At 46.0% G+C, this 19,859-nt stretch overlaps 1 protein-coding gene and 1 long non-coding RNA gene across 24 annotated transcripts in view; one reads left to right on the top strand and one right to left on the bottom strand.

Annotated features, from left to right (window-relative positions):
* Positions 1-13,406, bottom strand: part of DNM1 (dynamin 1) — a 68,237-nt gene extending 54,831 nt beyond the window's left edge. For 12 of the 23 annotated variants that reach the window (XM_066980857.1, XM_066980855.1, XM_066980858.1 and 9 more), the window contains exon 1: positions 13,055-13,405. In XM_066980857.1, coding sequence (XP_066836958.1) covers positions 13,055-13,215 — 161 coding nt within the window. In that variant the 5' untranslated portion in view covers positions 13,216-13,405. Of the gene's footprint in view, positions 1-13,054 lie in introns of all 23 variants that reach the window. The other 11 variants (XM_066980863.1, XM_066980861.1, XM_066980860.1 and 8 more) reach the window with 1 other exon arrangement.
* Positions 13,407-13,487: 81 nt separating this feature from the next.
* Positions 13,488-16,492, top strand: LOC106047309 (uncharacterized). The gene is made up of 3 exons (XR_001213677.3): positions 13,488-13,660; positions 14,456-14,572; positions 14,688-16,492. It is a non-coding gene; the product is annotated as an uncharacterized lncRNA (long non-coding RNA).
* Positions 16,493-19,859: the final 3,367 nt, after the last annotated feature.

The raw sequence follows: 19,859 nt of genomic DNA, 5'->3' as shown, positions 1-19,859 counted from the left end.
TTTTGCAGGTAGCAGCCGTAAAGGGATTTTGTTGTTTGGAGCTCTGCGTTTTACCGAGGAAGATTATTTAGAGAGTGGTACAGCCTACAGTGCAAAGCCTGGTCTCAAAAAGTCACTGCCCATTATAGCAAATGCCGCATTGACTCTAGGCTGCGGCGCCGGGGAAGGGAAGAGCCTTGAGAGGCTGGAGAACTGCAGCAGTGCTGCGTGCAGCTTCCTCCGGGATCTTCTGGGTAACAGAATGAAGTCCTGGATCTTGCTTGCCACCTTGGGATATTTGAGGTAAAGAACAACACAGCACTGATTCTACATGACAATATCGGGAACTCAAGGGAAATGCAGCCCAGTATATCCTAAGTGGATGTGACAGCAAGGCTTACACATTCATGGAAAACGCAGCTTCGATTTCAAGGGTAACAATCCCAGGAGAAAGAAAACAAGGCTGATTTCACCTTCGGGGCTCTGAATTTTCAGTTCATTCATGAACAAACCCACCTAACACCAGCTCTGGGCAGCGATACCAGGATTCAGGGGAACAGCAGCCACAGCACTGGTGGGGTCCGGAGGCCTCCACAGCCACAGCTACAGAAAATATAGTACAAACAGGATGCACCAGAAGCTTTAAAGGTCTGTAAAACAGACCTTTGTCTGCCTTGCTGATTTTTCACCACCATCATACAGAAGCAAGTTTGCCTTTTGCTCCCACTGAAGCATGTATACACTGGCAAAAAAAAGTCACAATTTATTCTGCTATGTAGCTTCACCTGCAAGGCTTTATCTCCATAACACTCCTGCAACTTTCAGACAGTAGTCTCAAAGAGACAGACAGAACCAGGCATCATCGACACCCCAGCAAGTCAAATTAGCCCAGTCCCAATTGCAGTAGTAAAGAAATCCAGTTTTTGTAGCCACAGAGGTAAACCCACGACCCAGCATCTTTGCTGGTATCCTCAAGCTGCACTGATCTGTCATAATTCTGCAGTAACACCGCTCTGCTTTGGCACAAACAAATCTACTGACAAATCCTGGCTTTGCCATAACACAACAGTTGCAGCACTGAAAAACATGACCCACACAGCACCTGCAACTTGAGCAGGGAGGAAACAAAAGGACAAGCTGTACAATAAAACTCTGGGGCAGGAATGAGTAACTGCCGGGAAAGCACAGCCACAATAACACACTAGGATTAATGCACGCTCAGACTGACAAGCAACACGCTGACCCTGCGATTTCCCCACCACCAGTGGGGAAATACCATCTGTCCTACCTCTCCGGAGTCAGGCTGCAGCTGAGTCTAGACTAAAAGCTGCCCTGCAGCAAAGGCTGTCTTGTGCTGAGGGACACCAACAGACCACGCAGCAGTAACCAATATTCCAGCTGTTCATCACATGGAGGCTCCAGATATCAAGGGGCTTATCCCCTTTCTGCCCTCCTCTCCAGAGAGGGAAACCCAGGGCAATGGCAGACTCAAAGACACCAAAGACTCACGGTGTCATCTTAGATTTCTTGTTAAGGCTACCGCCTCTGGAGTCCTGGTATTTGCTGCAAGGAGAACAGAGATGCTCAAGGCACTGCAGTATGACACCTCCTCCTCCCCCAGGCAGCAGCATGTGCCAGGGAAGGAGACAGTCTCCAAGAGGCGGAATGTCACAGAGGGTACAGGGAACTGAACGGGTTCACTGGAAAAAGCAGAATTGTTTTGGTGAGCCCACTAATAACCCAAACGGAAGCTGTATGAGGAAAACAGGTGGTATCTCAAGCTGTGATGTGCTATCAGTGGCCAGACACAAGTGGTTGGTTTATAAAATTGAATGCACATACCCTGGGAATTTATCTTGCATCAGAGGTAAGAGGCAGAGCACACTGTGGGCAGTGAGGTAGGCCAGTTCCCTACTAACAGGCCAGGCAGGAAGGAGTTCCCAGGGTAACTGCGTCATTCGGCACCCAGGCACCCTGGCCAAGCTGTCTGAGGTGCAGGGCTGTCCTGCAGAGGGGATTTAAGATGCCAATTTACATTTCTGCTCTGTCTGGGGAAGTATGCAGGAACAGCGCCAAGCTCCTTGCTACGCGCTGCACCTCTGCAGTTTCAGATATAATTAGGATCACCCTGACGAGCAACGTGGTGCAGAGGCACTGCTTCTTAAGCCCTTGAAGAAAAACAAGCATACGGATTGCTAGCACCTCTAGTGCAGAGGCATTAAACTCTACTTTAAACTCTACTCTAATTACCACTGGAGACATCTCCATTTCCAGGCTACACCAAACTGAAAGATGGATCAACAGCCCCAGAAGAGAGAAGCCATCACCTTTCTGGCTGGTTTCACCAGGAGGATGCATTCACCAGAGCCTTTCTGACCAGCCGGTGGGACAGCACTCCTCACAGCCCAGGGAGTATTTTTCCTCTGATCACCTTTAGGCAATGACCATAGGAGGTGACAATAAAAGACAGGTTTATATACAGATCAACATCCACAGAGTTTCTAAAGGAGCCCATACCTTCATGAAAAACTTTTAGGGCTTAAATTCAAAAGCAGAAGGTCAAAATTGGTGTTGCATGTTAACAGACACTCTGAACCTAGAGTGAAAATGTGGTGTGATGACCAGGACAAACAGACCAGAGTCCTCTGGTCTTCCATTCCTTTCTCCATTTTCCACAGAGAAAGTGTTTATCTAAATCCCTTCGCCTGATATCTTCCCCCCACCCCTTCAAACCAACACGCCAATTACTAATACCATTTGCTTTTGCCTGTCCAGTTCAAGGTCAAAGGTGTTCAAACAGAAGATGGCAAAATACCATGGTAATGCAGGTCTTCACTTGTTCTTTTGCTCTAAGCATTCTTTAAATATCATTCTTTCAGTTTCCTGAATGAGTTTTTATAGACAAATAACCTCTTTCTCTAAAAAGAGTCTGGAGCGCCAGGTATTTTACAGCCCTGGCATAATAAATACATCATGTACAAACAGGCACACACAGAGCAATCCCTAGGAACCTGAACATCAAACCAAAGCAGCAGAGCCCCAACAGAAGAAATATGTTGCAGGGGTCCCATCCGAGAGGTGTGCTGATGCAAAGAGGTGTCCCAAGTGCCAGCACTGGAGCTGCAGCATCAGCTCTGTAGCGTGACACGTGCTATGCACCGATCCCCGGAGGTCATTCTGCATTTTGGTGTGTTCCAATCCCCTCCTTGCCTCCAGCTATAACCCTGCTGCAACAGATCTCCTCTCAAAGCCATCACCATGCTCAGGCAATTCCCAGCTATTCATAGAGAAGCTTCTATTAAAAGTAAAAGCACAATCAGCTTAAGAAATATCCAGAGATTACTCAAGAGATCACAGCAGCCAGAGAGAGAAAAACCTAACACGTGTATTAGAAACAATGGGCCCCCTCCCCACTCAGAAGGGTGTACAATCAGAGTAAGTCACAAGCAAGATAGTGGAGACAAAAATCAGCATAAAAACTGTCAGAGTTTGAGCTTTGCCTTCTACTGGCTTAATTCTGAACTAAAAGGTCACCAGGTGTATTCCCCTGCTGACAGAGAATCATTCCTGTGCCAGCAGGCAGGTGGCAAATGGACAGTTATTATCATTATAAGCCTCTGCTCATAGAAGTTTGTAATTACCCAGATGAGGAAGAGCTCTCAGAGCTGAAATGGCCTGCTAATTTGTTCTCAGAGCCCTGAGCCAGATCCTTCAGAATTTACTCTGCCTTTACACATGTAGGAGTAACAGGAATGCAAAGAAGAGGAGCTGAGCAGAGACTTGTTCAAAGGCTTTTGCCTTTAGGTATCTCTTCCTTGTGCTAATAAATTCAGCGTAGTCTCCCCCAGCCCTGGATCTTCTATCTCAAAAAAAACGAGGTTTCTCCTAATGCTCTCCAGGGTAAGTTTGCTCTGCTGTAAAAATGCCTGCAGATGTTGAGAATCAGCTACTCAGCATCTCTGTAGACTTCTGCCTTGTGATGCTTTCAGAAAGGGTTTAAATGCAGATGAAAAACTGCTCTGAAATATGGCCGCAGTTTACGCTCAGCCTTCATACAGCATTACAGCAACACCATCTGGCTCTGCAGCCAAACCCTACTGCAGTATCAGTTTAAAGTCTGCCGTGGCCTCTCTCAGGCATCCCAATGCAATGCTGGCCATTCTTACATCAAAACTGCTTCACATACAAAAAGCGAGTCCTAGCATAGTAAGACAGGATCCCCGCAATTCTCCTCTTTGGTATGGAAGCATTAACTCTTCACCCTTCAACACAGCTGCAAAAACACAACCTAGAGCCATAAGAAACAGGAAAGGGAGTGTTAAAGGGGACCCTTGAGGCAATAAATTATTAAAATAGTATTTTCACCCCCAGAGACTTGAGTTCAATTCCTGTTTCAGTCACAAGTAAGGAACTGGGCTTATTCCAAACCTCATTTCATATAATTTTTTGTTCATTATGGCTGCAGTACAAGTATTTTAACAGAGCTTATAGTATGGGTGACATAAGCCCTGATTTTTAGAAGGGGAAGGCCAACATTTTACAATGCAGGCCTTACAGAAGCTTTGGAATTCTTTATGCTTCTCCTGGAACACTTAGGGAAGCAGTAACCTTTAAAGAAAGATTCCCCCAAGCATCCCTGTTAGAAACGGATGTTTTCAATACAAAAATCTGCACTGCTCTTCTGTTAGCCTAACTGCTGCGTCCAGGCCTCTGAGGAAAACCACACAAGTCACAAGATTTGCAGAAAAGTGGCAGAAGTTGGCAAGTTTGCTTGCAGTCAGCAAGACAGTTGGAGAAGCTTGCATAACGCCTGCTTCCAACAGGCCTCCCAAAGCGTGTTGTGCTGAACTGCAAGAAGCGACCGAGCAGGCTCTGAAACACCACCTCGCTTCCATTTGGTCCTGGCTGCTTCTACCAGGGCTGTTGAGAGCATCGAACACTGCAGAGATCTGAGACACTGTTAGATTTCAGGCTCAGGGCTCCTTCTTCCTGTATCGTGTCTTGAAGGGAAGAAAAGCAGTTATCTGTTATAGTCAACACCAGCCCGGGAGCTGTGACAAGCCTGAAGGTCATGCAGGAAACAACCATCAGCAACTTTATTGTTGCCTTCATCCATCTATACAAGAGCCTAAGGAAATTACTGGGCTGCTTTAGATTTGATTTTTGATAAAGCATTCACTAACAGGACTTTGACAACAAAGTTTGGACACAAGTACAAAGTATAAATGAGTCACCTGGCATAACTGCTTAATTATCTAGCACGAAGTTGTGCTCTGGGCTGCCAGTCACGATGTTTCGATGCACGCTCTCACCCGCTCCTCAGTAAACACCGAAGTGTTGTCTCAGCCCTCTCTTCACAGCCACCCCAGTATTTATAGCAGCTAGTCCTGAGTAAGACACCCAATTTTCACGACTAAACTCCATCAGGTCACACAAAGTAAGCATGATCCATGCTTTAGAAGGACCATAAATAAACGTAAATAAAGACAAACAGCATTTTGGAGCTTTTCAGAATGAGGCTTGCTTGCAGACTAACCTGCTAGGGGCCTGAGCAGCCACCTGTGAGCTTAAACGCACCAGGCACAAAGCCCTGGGCTCATTCCTCTCCAAAGCCCATGCTCAATACCCATCCCTGCCCTACCCAGACAGGCGGCTGGGTTCGGTTCAGGTCAGCGGGCAGGAAATTACACAAAAGGAGCTAAGGTCCGTGCTGCAGCAGGTGTGCAAACAGCAGCTCCAAGAAGTTCACAACCTACGCAGCTCTCTCCATGCATCTCAGTCTACACTCAAAAACTCGAGTGCTACCACCCCATCTAGAGCAGCCTCTTGTTCTCCAGCGCTTTCCAAGAAATCCCCAGCTCCTCACACCCAGTAAGTGGTCTCTGCCAGCAGCACCAGTCCCAGTTTCCCGAATCTAAGCAACCTGTGGTTCAATACCAGTTGGCAAGCAAGGCTGCAGGAGCAGCTAAGGCCCCTGGCACAGCACCGCTGTACGGACGGCAGGTCTTCCAGAGGGCTCAGGCAGGTATTGCTGCACACCCCTGCAGAGCTTCCATTTACTGTTAAGAAAAACAGCTCTTTATTTCTTGTGGTTGACCTTTTCTAGGTGTCATTTCAAGCGTCTGTTAACGATAAGCATACATGACATGGCAGAGACCTACAGCCTCACCTTCCTGCAGGAAGGTGCAATAAGTGAACCACACGAGAACCTCGGCTCGGAGCTGAGAGCAGGACTCCGACCCCACGGCCAGCCAGGCCTGCCTGTCAGGCAGCGTGCCTTGAGCTTCCCTGCTCAGTCAGGATGTGCAAAACCAGGTCTGAAATCGGGAAAAATTCGGTTCAGGTACAGTGAGAAACGAGCCCAGCAGTGGGCTATTTCCCCACCATGCATGACAGGATTTTTTATTTTGGCAGATTTAGTTTTAGCTCTCCTCCCAGCCAGCAGTGCTCTGACTCATATGGTTACACATTTGAGAGTCCAAGAAGGAAAGTATTACACCCAAAGGTTTTTTTTAGTGGCATATTAAGAAAAAAGGGTTGCTGTTCATACTGCCAGTAAGTTCCTTTTCACGGATGCTGCCACCTCAAAACCAGTTTTGCACCGGGCATATAGGCCGATCACCGTGTGCTTCTAGGTGACCGCCTGCCACCCTTCAGTCAGACTTCTGGTTTTGCCGCTCAGATGCGCTGCCGAAAACAGAAATCTGAGTATTGGCTCACGCGGGTGGAGCACTCACGGGTTTGCATCTGTCTAACAAACTTGCTGCTCAATAACAAGTCTCATGCCTGCAGCTAGTAAACAACAAGAGCTACGTTTCCTTGATTAACTTAAACTAAGTTATCAACTTCTGCTTCCCCTCAAAAAGGGTTTTCTTACAGGTCCGAAGAAATCCTCCCTCCAGATTTTTTACTCACGCTTGGACTGCCAGGCTCAAACTTGAAGTATGAAGCAGGAACGTTCGGGAATTCACCCGATCAGGAAGGGGACCAGCTTCCTGCCTTAGAATAACATTTTCAGAGGCTGCCTCAGACGTGAGGCGCCTCAGACAGACTCCCACACCTTCTATTTCAGCCTGGCGGAGTTCTGCCTACTCACGGCATCTGGGGAAGGTGGGTTCAAGGACTTCACGTGGCATCCCCAGCTAGGTATTGAACTATGGCTTCTGAAAACAATCAGTAGTCTTTAAAAATAGAAGCTTGTTGTCATAGTATTTGGGGTTCTCCTTTTTTTTTTTTTTTTAAACTGCGTGAAAAGTTTAAGCATGTCAAGTTTTGGAAAAGAATAACAGCTTTAGCATATAGGAATGCTTTCGGGAGTTTCTGCCTTCTTTCCCCCACTGGTTTTGCAGACCCTTAACAGCCCTGTGCCACAGCATAGTGTTTATAGAGCAAGCACAAGAACACCTCTTATCTATTTCAAGGCACAGTAAGGACTAATTATGCTCAGGATGCCACAAGATTCCCAACATGAAGGTTATCATGGTAACATGGAAAAGCCCACTCTAGCAGAGAAGGCATCCTCCCTGCCTGCTATCTCCCAGGTGACAAACGCCAGCCGCGATAAGGCGACCTGTCACTTTCACACACCAGCAGGTCCGCACAAGCCCCACCTCGCACGATACCGAGCATCACCTCCCAAGTCAGCGGCACAGCTGGTTTCCTTTCCCTGCGCAAACTCTGGCATGACCCAAGACGTGCCATAAGGAGCTCTTTTCCTAGTGAATCTAAGGCTTGTGGCAGTTACCAGAAGCATGAGATCATCACTAAAGAGTTAAGCTGAAGAATACAGTCAGACAGCAAGATCTGCAGAGAACATCTAGCTGCTGCAGGAAGCAGAAAATACATTAGCCTTGTATTCACTTGAGCCAACCCCTGTAAGATTAACACAATAGTCAGAGGATAAACACAGGCAGACACGGCTGCACCTACAAACACTGAGATTCATGCATTTTGTTTTTCTTCCTACAGCCACTCATGTTATGTTTAAACTTAATTATACATGCCCTTCTAATTATCCTCCCCCCACAAGTGTTTGCTAGGAGCTACATAGATTTTTCTTAAGTTAAAACAATTTATCTTGTGGTTGATTGAAACACTACTCATTTCCTCCAGTGTTCCACACCTTTTTTTCCTTCCCCAATTAATCCAGGATGAAGAGAGGTATTTTCTTCACTAAAGACCACAGGCTTGCTGCCATTTGAAGGATTATTATTTGGCCATGATACATGTCCCTAAACAGCAGGGCCCTACTCCTGGCTCTTGGATCATCCTCTACAACCCCAAATAAGTCATTTCCCAAGCACTGTCTGTATCTTTAACTTGCAAATACATAACAGCATTTGGCCAGCTCATAGATATATTTATAATTAGAGACCCTTAATTGCTGGGTGAGTCTCTCTACCAGCACTCTGGGCATGTAAATGTATCTCAAAGCAGAACACAAAAAGACATTTAAGGGCCCATTTTGTGGCTAGAGAAGATTAAGTCAGTGAGTGCATCTTCTTGTTTAAATTATCTGCTGCTAAAGTACTGCATTGATGCTCAGCACTACCCAGTACAGTAGACATCCTTGATCTATATGCAACAAAGCTATGATTTTTAGATTAAATCCCTCAGTTCTCTTACACAACACTCAAGCTCACAAAGCAAGTACTGCAGGAGAAGACTGAGCAAATTAAAAGCTTCAGGATTATTGACAAAACTGGTTTCCTGCAGTACCTGGACCGGCCAGGTATCTGCATCTCTGTAGGCATCCCCGTAGGATCTTTCACTTCTGGGTAGCTGTTAAATACTGCTGTTGACCTCTGAAGGTATTTTGTTCAAGAAGCTTCCCACAGCAAAGCCAAGTACATGTTATCAAAGAATGCATGCCCTCATCATATCATTTGAGTGGAAGTATTTCTCTACATGACTGAGGAGGGTTGAAACATGAAGATACTAAGCTGTTCCTCAAAATCAAACCAGAAGCCAAACTAAAATCTGTGGCTTCATGATCTAGCTTTGTATTTTCATTATGTGACACAGCAAAACAAAGACAGTTGTAGCACGTTGCCTTGCCCTGTCTTGTTTTGTCAAAGCAGCCACTGTAGCGCAAGTACCAACCTTAATAGGTATTTATCTTTACTACTTCCACAGACATTGCAGTGCTGCATTTCCCCTGCTTTTTTACCCATGTTAGTGCATACTACAGAACACCACTTTATTGCTGAAATCTGTTTGCTAGGAGAGATGGGGCTAGCTCAACACAACTGAGTTTTACGTCCATACCTGCCTCCAGTTTCCTTCTAGGCAATTTACAAACATCAGCTAATTCAGCATGTACCATCAGAGCCTGGTGACAGCCTGCTAAGTATATCTATTTGGTTTGGGATATAGAAGTTCACAAGACAGGAGGATGCTTTTGAGGCTAGCGCTCAAGTCTGGGATCAAATAAACACCAATTCAGTTCCTGCAGCTTTGGCACAGCTTAGCTCCCTTGATCAGAAGCACGATGGTTTCACCTCCATTCAAGTCCTTCCACCTACTGTTCCCAGCTCTTAGTCATCCCCTTCTCAGCAGCCCCCTTAGGCCATCTGTTCTCCAGAAGTCAGAGGTGCCTTGTTTTCTCCATGAAGAGCAATGCAGCTGTCCTAACGGGGCTGAGCAGCATGCTGCCTTGGATCAGCCAACGAGAACACAAGGCACGGACATTTATGCAGCCATCTGAACACAGTCCAGTGCTTTCAGTTCTTCCCACTTGTAAAGCACAGATAACAGTAATGCTTCCACAAATCCAAAGATTTATGTAACAGTGGCTTGACATCTCAGGGTTTTAAAAAGTCTCCTAGTCATGATTTATTTTCACATAGCAAAATAAGAGTAGCATGAACATGGATGATCTTACAAACAGCTTTGTGAGCTGTCTTATATTTCCCCCCTTCTCAGTCCTTTTGTCTCAAGTCATACTAGCAAATACGACTAGTTCTTTTTTAATTAAACCAATTTTGCTGGTAGTAGTACCAACTTTAAGACCACCTAATGTAAGAAAGGTGGCAGCAGGGAGGTAGCAACACCTTAAGTGTGGACTAAATGACCCCCTGAGGTCCCTTCCAAGCCGAATTAGCCTGTGAGCCTATAACCACAGCAGCAGGAAATGCCTAGAGCTGACCAGATTAACCTTCCTTCCAGTTCTGAGGCCCAGGATAAACCAGTCTATGAAGAGATGGGTCACCTGTCTGGTTTCAACACAGCTTCTCTTGTCTCTTCAGTGATTTTAACACCATCAGCCGGCATCCTAGTCACCATGCTGAGTCCTCGGCAGCAAAAGCACACATAGCTGCCTCATCGACATCTGGTCTTATAAATACAGGCTCTGCACTGTTGGATAATCTGTTAACAGCAGAATAAATGACACTGGAAGAGTAATTAGCAGCAACTAGGAAGCCTTTGCGTTCAGGAGGAAAAAAATATTTGTTTGGTAAGATACACAAGTAAACACTGATTGCAGTCAGCAATCTTCTGTGCTTCAAGGTTTGCAGTGTGCGTGGGACTTGGTGCTACTGCAAGATGCCAGCAGCAGCCCTAGGCTGAACCCTGCAAAGCCAAAGACAAGGTCAGACACAGGGTATAAGCATGCTGTCCTGCCACGTGAACATGGCTTGGTGACAATTTGGAACAAGTCCCATAGGTACGAGCAGCCCTGGCAGGGCCTACCGGCCCCTCTGAAGTGCCCGCACCAAGCACATCAGTCGGTACGACTGCATCAGCGTTTGTTCTCGCACAAATTTCCATCCACTCAAGCTCATCAGCACCCGCATTCGCTGCGCGGTGAGCAGCTGCCACACCACCATCCCGGGATCCAGCTGGAGCAGCGACATATGCCATGTCCACACCGCAGCCGTGGCTGTATTTGGTCACAGTGGGGCTACACAGTTTGCCTTATGCCTACTCAGCCAAGAAAACAGCCCCTATGACGATTACATGGAGGAGCCATGCTTATTCTAGATACTATTTCATAGCTTCTTATCATGGTTTTCAATACCTACACAAAAAGATGAGGCAATACACTACAGCAGGGCCCCAACATTATTTTAACAAGATTGGGTTCTGCAGTATACATGCATTCGTTCTGTGGAAAGAGGGCTCATGTTACTAGTCTCTAAACTAGACAGCTCTCAAGGGTATCAAATGGAGAAAGACTTCTTCCCTTTGACACGTTTTCCATTTCCACTCCAGTTATTTCCTCTAACTGCTTTTCTACAGACAGCTTCACTCAGGCCTCTCAGCTCCTGCTCAGGGGACCCACCATTATTTCGTTTTCTAAAAGCCACAGCACCATGCACACTGCTGCAGAGACAACTGATGGTGCACAGTGAGGTCACAAGTTCTCCCAGGAATCATCCAAAAAGGCAGAAAACGAGAAAACAATTGAACTCGTTTGATCTCCAACAGGCAGACAGACTCCCCAGTTCTCAACTGGTACCAGTGGAGATGCACCAAGGATTAAGATATCCCCTTGTGTTTGCTCAGAGGGAAAGAAAGGGGCAGTATACCCCGATCCACCAACTATCCTCCGACAAACCCTGCGCTGGCCCAACAGCCATACATTACACATTACGCCACTGCAGCACTGATTGCACAGATCCTCCAAAAGGGATTTACAAGGTTAGGCTGCCAGCACTTAGAAAGCATGAAAACAGCCGAGCCAACAGGTGAATGTTTTGCTTACATATTCCAGGGGACTTCTTTTCCCCTTCTTAGTAAGCCTTGGCACTGCAAGTCTTTAACTTTGATCATGGGAAACGTTATTTTCTGGGTCTGTGGATAAAAAAAAGTGGATCGTGGCTGATGACCAGAGGCTCAGTAGAATGTGTTTGTGCAGTGTCCTTCCCTTGGCGTGAATCCTGGGATGCCTAGGGGATAGTGCATGGATTGTTGGAAGTGGGCTAGAAAGGTTTCTAAATCCTCTAGATGTATACCTGTATTTTTTAAGAAGTCTTACTCCAGTGGTACTTTCTTTAAACCAGATACAATCCCGGACCTTCTCCCCAGAGCACGCAGCACGCACTTCGCTCACTGCTCAAGGCAGAGGTCCAGAATTCGGGGTGCTCACAGCTAAACAAGCCATCCATACACGCTGCAGACCCTGCCAGCAGTAGGAAACCATTACAGGCCATTCTGTATTGCACAGATTACATCAGAGGAAAAACAAATGGGGGGCGAGGGAACGACATCCCCGAGATGTTGTCATAAATGCAGTTTTCTGAAAAAGAAAAGCCCACGCAAGCACCTGACCAGGTATCGCAGCGCTTGCTGCTTTTCAGACTAGGCAACAGCAACCCACACGCTGCTCACAGCGTGAAAAAATACCTTGATAACCAGACCTGCGAGCCGCTGAACGCAATTAATTAACGAGGCCAGACACGAGCTGCGGAACAACCCCCTCCCCAGGTGCTGCGTGTCTACACGGAGCAGCAAACGGGCTGCGGATCACGAACGCGAAGGTCACACGAAGGGAAGGCACCGCTACGTCGCCTGCCACAAAATGGTAGCACCAGCAATCCGAGGGCAGGGGAGAGAGAGAACCCTGGATCCCCCCGGCCTCCCTGACACGGCACCCAGCAGGGTGGGAAGCAGGGCTGGGGGTTCAACCGGAGCAGCCCCCGGCCCCTAACTGCAACCACACGGGGGGGACCCCGAACCCCACTCGGAGGCGGGGGGGATGCTCCTGCCGGCTCGGGGGGCCCCCACAGAGGAGATAACCCCCCCACACCGGAGGTAGCCCCCCCGCACCTCGCACCGCAGTGCCCCGGCGCTCTGCAGCGCTGCTCACACGCAGCCCCCCCCAGCACTGCGCTGCCCGTGCATTGCATCGCACCGCCCGTGCGCCCCACGGCGCTGCCCCCTGCAACCCCCTCAGCTCCTCCATCCCCCCGCATCCCCTCACGGCCTCTGCGACCCCCTGCAAGCCCCCCCAGCCTCTCTGCTTCCCCCCCCCCGCACCCTTTCTCCTCACGACCCTCGCGGCTCTGCCCTCGCCCCCCCCCCGCAGCCCGGGACGCCCCCCCCCCAGGGACCCCCCCCCCCACCACCTCACCTCCCGACGAAATTCTCCAGCACCGAGCTCTTGCCGGCGCTCTGCCCCCCCACCACGGCGATCTGCGGCAGGTCGAGGTTGGCGTTCTGCCCGATGGCGGCGAAGGCGTCCTGCAGCCGGTTGACCAGCGGGATGAGGTCCTCCATCCCGCGGTTCCCCATGGCTGCGGCGTGGCACCGGCACCCCCCGAGCTCACACCGCTGCTGTCACCGCCGCCTCCTCCTCCTCTCGCCTTCACCGGCGGCTCGAGCCCGGCCCTCACCGCCCGGCCGCTGGGCACCGGCACCAGCCCTCGCCCCGCTCGACGCTGCCCGGGCTCGGCTCGGCTCAGCCCCGCCGCGCCTGCACGGAGCCCCGAGCCGCCGCCAGGGGGCCTTAAGGGCGGCAGGAGCCGCGCCGGAGCCTGGGAGTTGTAGTTCGCTACCTCAGGGGTCCGCCCGGTGGCAGAGACCCCCCCCCCGGTGTCGTTCACCCGCCCACCGTCGCCGTCCACCCTTGGCAGGCTCCGGGTGACGGCCGAAAGTGCGGCGGGGAGGAGTGGAAGAAGGGCTCGGGGCTGTGTGGTGCCCTGGTGCGGTTCAGCTGGGCACCTGTGTGGTGCATCAGGTACCTGCCCGTGGGCCTGTCCGGCTCAGCCGCCATCTCTGTGTAGTTCAGTCACTGTGTATGCGCTGTGCAGTCAGTGTCCTGTCACGATTTGGTCAGTACGTGCGTATGGTTTGGTTCCTGCACCTGTACAGTTTGGTCTCACAGGTGATAAAGGTGTGCAGTGGGTCAATGCGCACTGGGGATGGGGAAGGGGTTGTGTCAGGATGGCACTTGTGGAATTGCCAGAATACACAAAATACTCGATACGATTCAACTAGAGACTTATAAAAACACTTGTGCATTTCTGCTGCTTGATCCTCACTGAAACATGGATGAAAAACATAGATTTCTGTTTACTGCTGCAACAGAGCAGGTATTACTGTTGCTCCTGTCCTTGTTTTACACAACCGCAAACAAGTGATTCATTTCACGCATTTAGATTTTAATTTTTAAAAAGTCACTCATCTGCAATAAAGAGAAACTGATTTTAGGCTTTTCAAAGGGTTGCTTTTTTATAAAAATATGAGGTGAGGCCATATTTGATTTGAAGCCGTAGCAGGGAAAACAAGCATTCAGAAAAGAAACTGATGGCTAGCAGTGACTCAGGAGAATGCTGCATTTCAAACACCTCTCAGTTCGTGCTACCCAGTACTCCTGTTCACAGCTTAGAGACAGCTGGGGGTGGTGGGGGAAAGGAATAACAAAAAACTGCAACAGATTTTGAGCTGTATGTTTTGTTTTAAACAGTAACTTTTTATTCGTAAGGCTTCTGAGCTAAATTTCACAGATGTCCGTCAAATTTAATCTGTACAGAAATACCTACCAGGGTGAACAGAGAAACTGGAACAGCCACGCTTGATCGTGAATTTGCCTCACTGTGTCATGGAAGATGCCCAAGGAAAATGCTTCAAGAAGATCATCAGTATGCAGGTAAGACAGCTGAAGGAAGGGAAGAGAACAGATCTGCTCCATCTGTATAGGTAATGTTATTGTAGGCCATACGTGGGTTGTTTTGGAGGCTGTTGATGCTATTTTTTCCTCTCAGCAAATCTCAAGAAACAAGCTTAAGAAACTCAATTGATGCTGTGGACAAATGTCTTTGAGCAGATGCTCCAAGGTATTCTGATCACTTACGTTGAAGGACCCTAAAAAAAGAACATTGCTTTTCCTTCAAAAGTTGATAGCTACTCTTTGCTAGAGGTCACCACAAAAAGAGCAAAGAACTTCAGAGACTTAAAGAATAACATCACCTTCTTCCCTGGGTCAGAGCTAACGTTCAGAGTACTTCACACCAAAGGATCTTTGAAGCTTTATCTGAAGAACTATGAGAAGAAAATTGTTCTTTTCTTAGACATTGGCATAGCCTGAAATTCACCCACACAGGTCCAAATTCAATACAGAGAAAAGAGCTACCCAACTACATCACTGCAATAATATCTCATAGTATAACAGCTGTGCTAATAAGCCTTAATGGCCCTGACCAGCTTCACCTGATGCCTCTCCCCACATCTGTGGGCTTAAGAGCTCTATTTAAACTCAGCCCGGAGTTACAGCTGCTTGGCTCAATTATGGAGGAGTGTTGTTTTCTAGCCCAGTCATAGTCTTTGGTGCCTGTAGAGCTGTTGGATTCTGGTTTCAATTTGGAGGTTGGCTTCTTAGCTTGTTATTAGTTATGCCCTGTTACTGTAAACCTACCTGGAAATCACTAGACCTAGTTTTAATGTCAGCCTGCAAGCTGGTTTCCTAATTTGCCCTTTTATGTGTCTCATCATGATGCTGTGTTCTTTAACTGGGACTCTTTGTTGAGCCTGGCTGTTGTGTTCATCTGTCCTGCTTGTCCCCCCCCTTTGAGTGTTGTAGGACTGGGCACTAGTAGGCAAGGCCCTCGCCCTGTCACCTACATGTTTCATCCCCTGGTTTCTGTTCCTTTGGGGAACAGCCTTGTTCTTGCTGCCCCCTGGCATCAACATTTACTGCTTAGATAGTGCTCATAGGGACTTGACTTTGCTCCCTTCCTTGCACCCACTCCTATGAATCCACACCTGCTTTTAATGCTTCCATTAAAGCAACTATATGTGACTGTAACAACTGACATTTCTGTTAACAATAAAAACATCAAACTGCAAATACAGTGTTTCACTCCCTGCTTAGTGTTCAAAGCAGTTATTTTGTTCTCAGTGATCCCACTCCAGCACAGAAATAATCATTCTGTATTATACCACTAGAAGAAAAATCTAAAGATTAAATTAATGCATTTGTTTTGCAAAAGGTTTGTGACAGAATATTGACAGCACAGTAGGTCAACAGCTGATATTTGAGACTACAGGGAAAAAATAGGGTTAATGTTGCTGGTTAAGGAGCTGGTACAGCTGAAAGGCTCGTGTATGACTTCTTTGCAGGTATTTTTCAAGTATTTTTTTCCCCCCCATGAAACTAAAACAAATCTGGGGAAATATGTGGGCCTATCATCTAGGAGTCCTTCGTCTAATTAACTGAGGCCTCAAAGTCCATGGGAGGGATATTAGGGAGCTAAAAGGGTGTTCTCCAAGTAGACAAGAAAGGGGGAAGGGAGAAAAGTGATAAAATTCTGTAGAAATATTGGCAAGCTTCACACATTTCTCAGCAGATCACTATTAGTGGAACACTGTAAGAGGGACAAAACACGTTCAAGTCTCCAGTTTTGCAGTTGCACTCGGAGGCAAGTGAGGACACAGTATACGCCTGCAGCATTACTCCTACAAGAATTCATTAATATCATGGAGTCTACCTAAGCATTTCTGCAGCGATTGTAATCATACAGCCCAGACAGACCCAAACAGCACTGAAAGCAGCGAAGCTTGATTTTTAAGAAGCTTTAGATACCTACACCTCCCATTGATGAAAACAAGAACTGCAGGCTCTTAGAATCCCCCTCCTAAAACCTTCCATTTTCTCTCCTGCAAGAAACTGAGTTGTAAGGATGTTAGTAGCAAACGGGCCTTTTGATTCTGTTATACCTCCTCCCTATGACTTAGGCAGCAGCATGTAGGAGCTATAGGAGAAAAACAACTATGTGAACATCCTTCAGGGGAAATACTGAAGAATAGCAATGTCTGTGAAATAAAAAGGAATTTTCCAAACTGGAGCACACAGAAAAAGCTATTTCTACCTTAGAAAAATCCATGACATCAACAAAGAAAAACGAAGATAATTTTTTCTACCGGTATAATAAGTATTTCTGGCCATACATTGATATGAATCCCTAAAAATGGACATAGTCATAGTTGTATGTTTCTACGTATTGCTATAAACATAAGGGCAATTGTGTATTGATTTTTGTTGCCTCATGCAAACAGAACTCCCAGTTCAGTTATCATAATGAGACATAGTCACATGAGTGATGGATTTTGTCCTTCATTCCTTGCCCTTGCAAAAGTAACACATCTAGTCCTCAGAGAAAGGCAAAATCATGAAATACAATTAGTTTGATTCTGCTAGTCACCTGCAAACTGTTTCTCAGAGATACAGATGTCACACGGTTTCTGTTGACTCCAGGTAGAGCTATGAATGTTCGGAACCCTTCATGGTGGTTCATGAGGTGGATGGTCCTTTGTTTCCTAAGTGGTGGTTCTTTAGGTTCCTAAGAAATGTTTATAAATAGAGGTAAGAATATAAATTAAATGCTCAAAAGTAGGGGTAAGAAGATAAGTTATAAAAAGGATTGGGGATAGGATTGTTGCTCTGTGTATCAGGATAGAGTATACTATATAGCCAATGAATAGTTAAAAAGCTTAATTAGAACTAACTTCTTAAATTGTTTCTCTATAGGCAGTTTTATAATTTGTATAAATTTTTAAAGTATTTTATAGGTACTTAAATGCTACTATAGCAGTGACGATACTATAGTAGCATCATTGGTCTGTTGTGGTATCAGTTCTTAAAGAAAAAGTTTCTCTAATGGTCCTATTGGTTAGAAGAAGCTATCTGAAAGAAGAATAGCCTTTAATTTTGTGATTTTCAAATAGTTTTTCCTTGCAGCACAGAATAGTGAAATACTTTTACCTTCTGGAACAGGAAATTTGCTAAACTGGTCTGAGAATCCCTCAAAAAGAGTATAAGATTATTGGAAAGGATTATCTTTAATGCAGCTCCCCAGGAGCCAGAATATACATAAGAAGCTGAACGTTATAGTTCATTAGAAGAAGGATCTGGACATAGATGTGAGTTTAAATTAATATTTTAAGAGTTCTCAGCTTTCCACATACAGTGAGATAAATGCAAAATAGTTCCTGGAATATATTTTATCTTTTGGGACTGAAAGTTGCTGGTAGAAGCGGATTAGCTATGTAGTGAAATTGTGGTAAAAGTAGTATCTTAGTTTATACCTTGTGGGCCTGCCCTGCCAATCAAGAAATATTAGGAATAGGTTTCTAGAGCAGTAAAACGAAGAGTGGGTGCAAATATCTCACAGATTATCTTGCTTTGAAATATTTTCTGCTATTGCTTTCACACGTGTGAATGTAGTCTTCCTACAGATAAAATAGACGTGGAAAACAGTATAACTCCAGTAACTAATACCAGCCTTTGAGGGCAGACCTGGTGAAACTTGACATTGTTACCCATTCTTTCAACAGATAGCCCCCAAAAGCAGGATGAAAAAAAAAAGAGTACTTTGTAGCTCCATATGTTTTTTTTTTCTCCAAAGAGTTTGGGAGGTTTAGAGACACTGAAGTGAGAACTAGAATATATCCTAGTGAAATGGATGAGTAATAACGCCCTCCTTGCGGATTTGAGAGGAAGTTGTGGGCACCAGAGTTTCTTGGTACTCTTATAGGCACTGAGAAACTGAGACTGCTATTGAAAATCTGAGTGTGCACAGCTTCACTAAAGGTTGCATAGCAAGTCTTGGAACTAAAATTAAAACATACATCTGCACCATCCAGTTATGTTCTGTAAACTAGAAATGTCTGGTTATCTGCAGGCCTGATCTGGTCCCTGGAACAAAATCATATAGCCCAGCAAAAACTTGTCTGACTGTGTAATGCAATCCAGCTCCTGAAGAAAAAGCTTTCCTATGGTCTGTCCCCTTATTTGCCAAGAAATTTCATAACCCTGATCTAATTGTATAGAGGTGTAATGCAGGTTGCCTTATAGTGATGATCCAAAAACTCATGTTAGTCTCTTTATTGAAGAGTACTTTCTGGGTCATTTTCCTGGCTTGATCTTTTGATTCTCATAATGCTGTTTGATTTACTCCCATTGTCAATGAGATAACCTTTGAGTAACCATCCCTGGCCCTAGGATACCTAGGTTTCTGTGCCTTGAAGGGATTTAGTAATAACATTGTTCTCTTTATTGTAGAACTAAGTTTTTAAGGTTCCATGTATTCACGCATAAAGATATGTGTTTACCAATGTATCCCAAACATTTAGCAGCAAGTTGCTTAATAGCTGAAAGGGAGATGTTCCTCACAGGAGGGGAAAAAAACAACTTGATTTTCAGTAGACGAGAGGTCTATCGTGTACCAAAAAATGTAAATTTATATGTAGCAATGCTCAGTGAAGATCAACAGTACCCTTTAGGCTGTCAACTTAAGACATGCTGTTTTGTAGCCTGTAATAAAGGAAAGAAAGAATCCTAACCCAATTTCCTGCATTGTTAACTTGCATCTATGTATCTTCAAACTGAGCAGCAGGATTAACTGAATGTAGAACTTTCTCTTCTGGATTCGGTTAAGCAATCTCTAGCAGGTATGATGTTTACATCTGGCACGTAAAGGCATTTCTGAAGATCAACGTATGGAGTATGGGACTAAATCAACATTCAGATTTGTGTCCAGTGCGGTAGTATGTGCATTGAATGGTAGACTTATTGTTTATAAACTTATTGAAGGCTGTTTAATAATTTGTGTACAGGACAAAGCAGAAGAAAGCCCGTCTTTAATGTATCTGCTTAATATAGGGGCTAGTCAGGCAACTACAAGATCATAAAACTATCCCTCTCTTACCAGTGCAAAATAGACTGGTAACCGCTGTAATAGGATGAGTACGGAAGCAAAAAGGATCAATTATGCAAAATGATTTGAAAAAGATTCCACATGTTTTCTGCTCCATGTATGTATTCCCTGTGATGATACTTAAGCTTTAATGCTTAACAGGAGAGCGTTTTCTCTGTGTGCAGACAGCTGTGACAAGATAAACGACTGTGGGCATTACCATGGCCAGTCATTGATTAATAC

Source organism: Anser cygnoides, chromosome 20 (assembly GCF_040182565.1).
Source record: "Anser cygnoides isolate HZ-2024a breed goose chromosome 20, Taihu_goose_T2T_genome, whole genome shotgun sequence".
NCBI lineage: Eukaryota > Metazoa > Chordata > Aves > Anseriformes > Anatidae > Anser > Anser cygnoides.
Note: the sequence above shows the minus strand (reverse complement) of the source record. Positions and strands in the feature narration are given on the sequence as shown.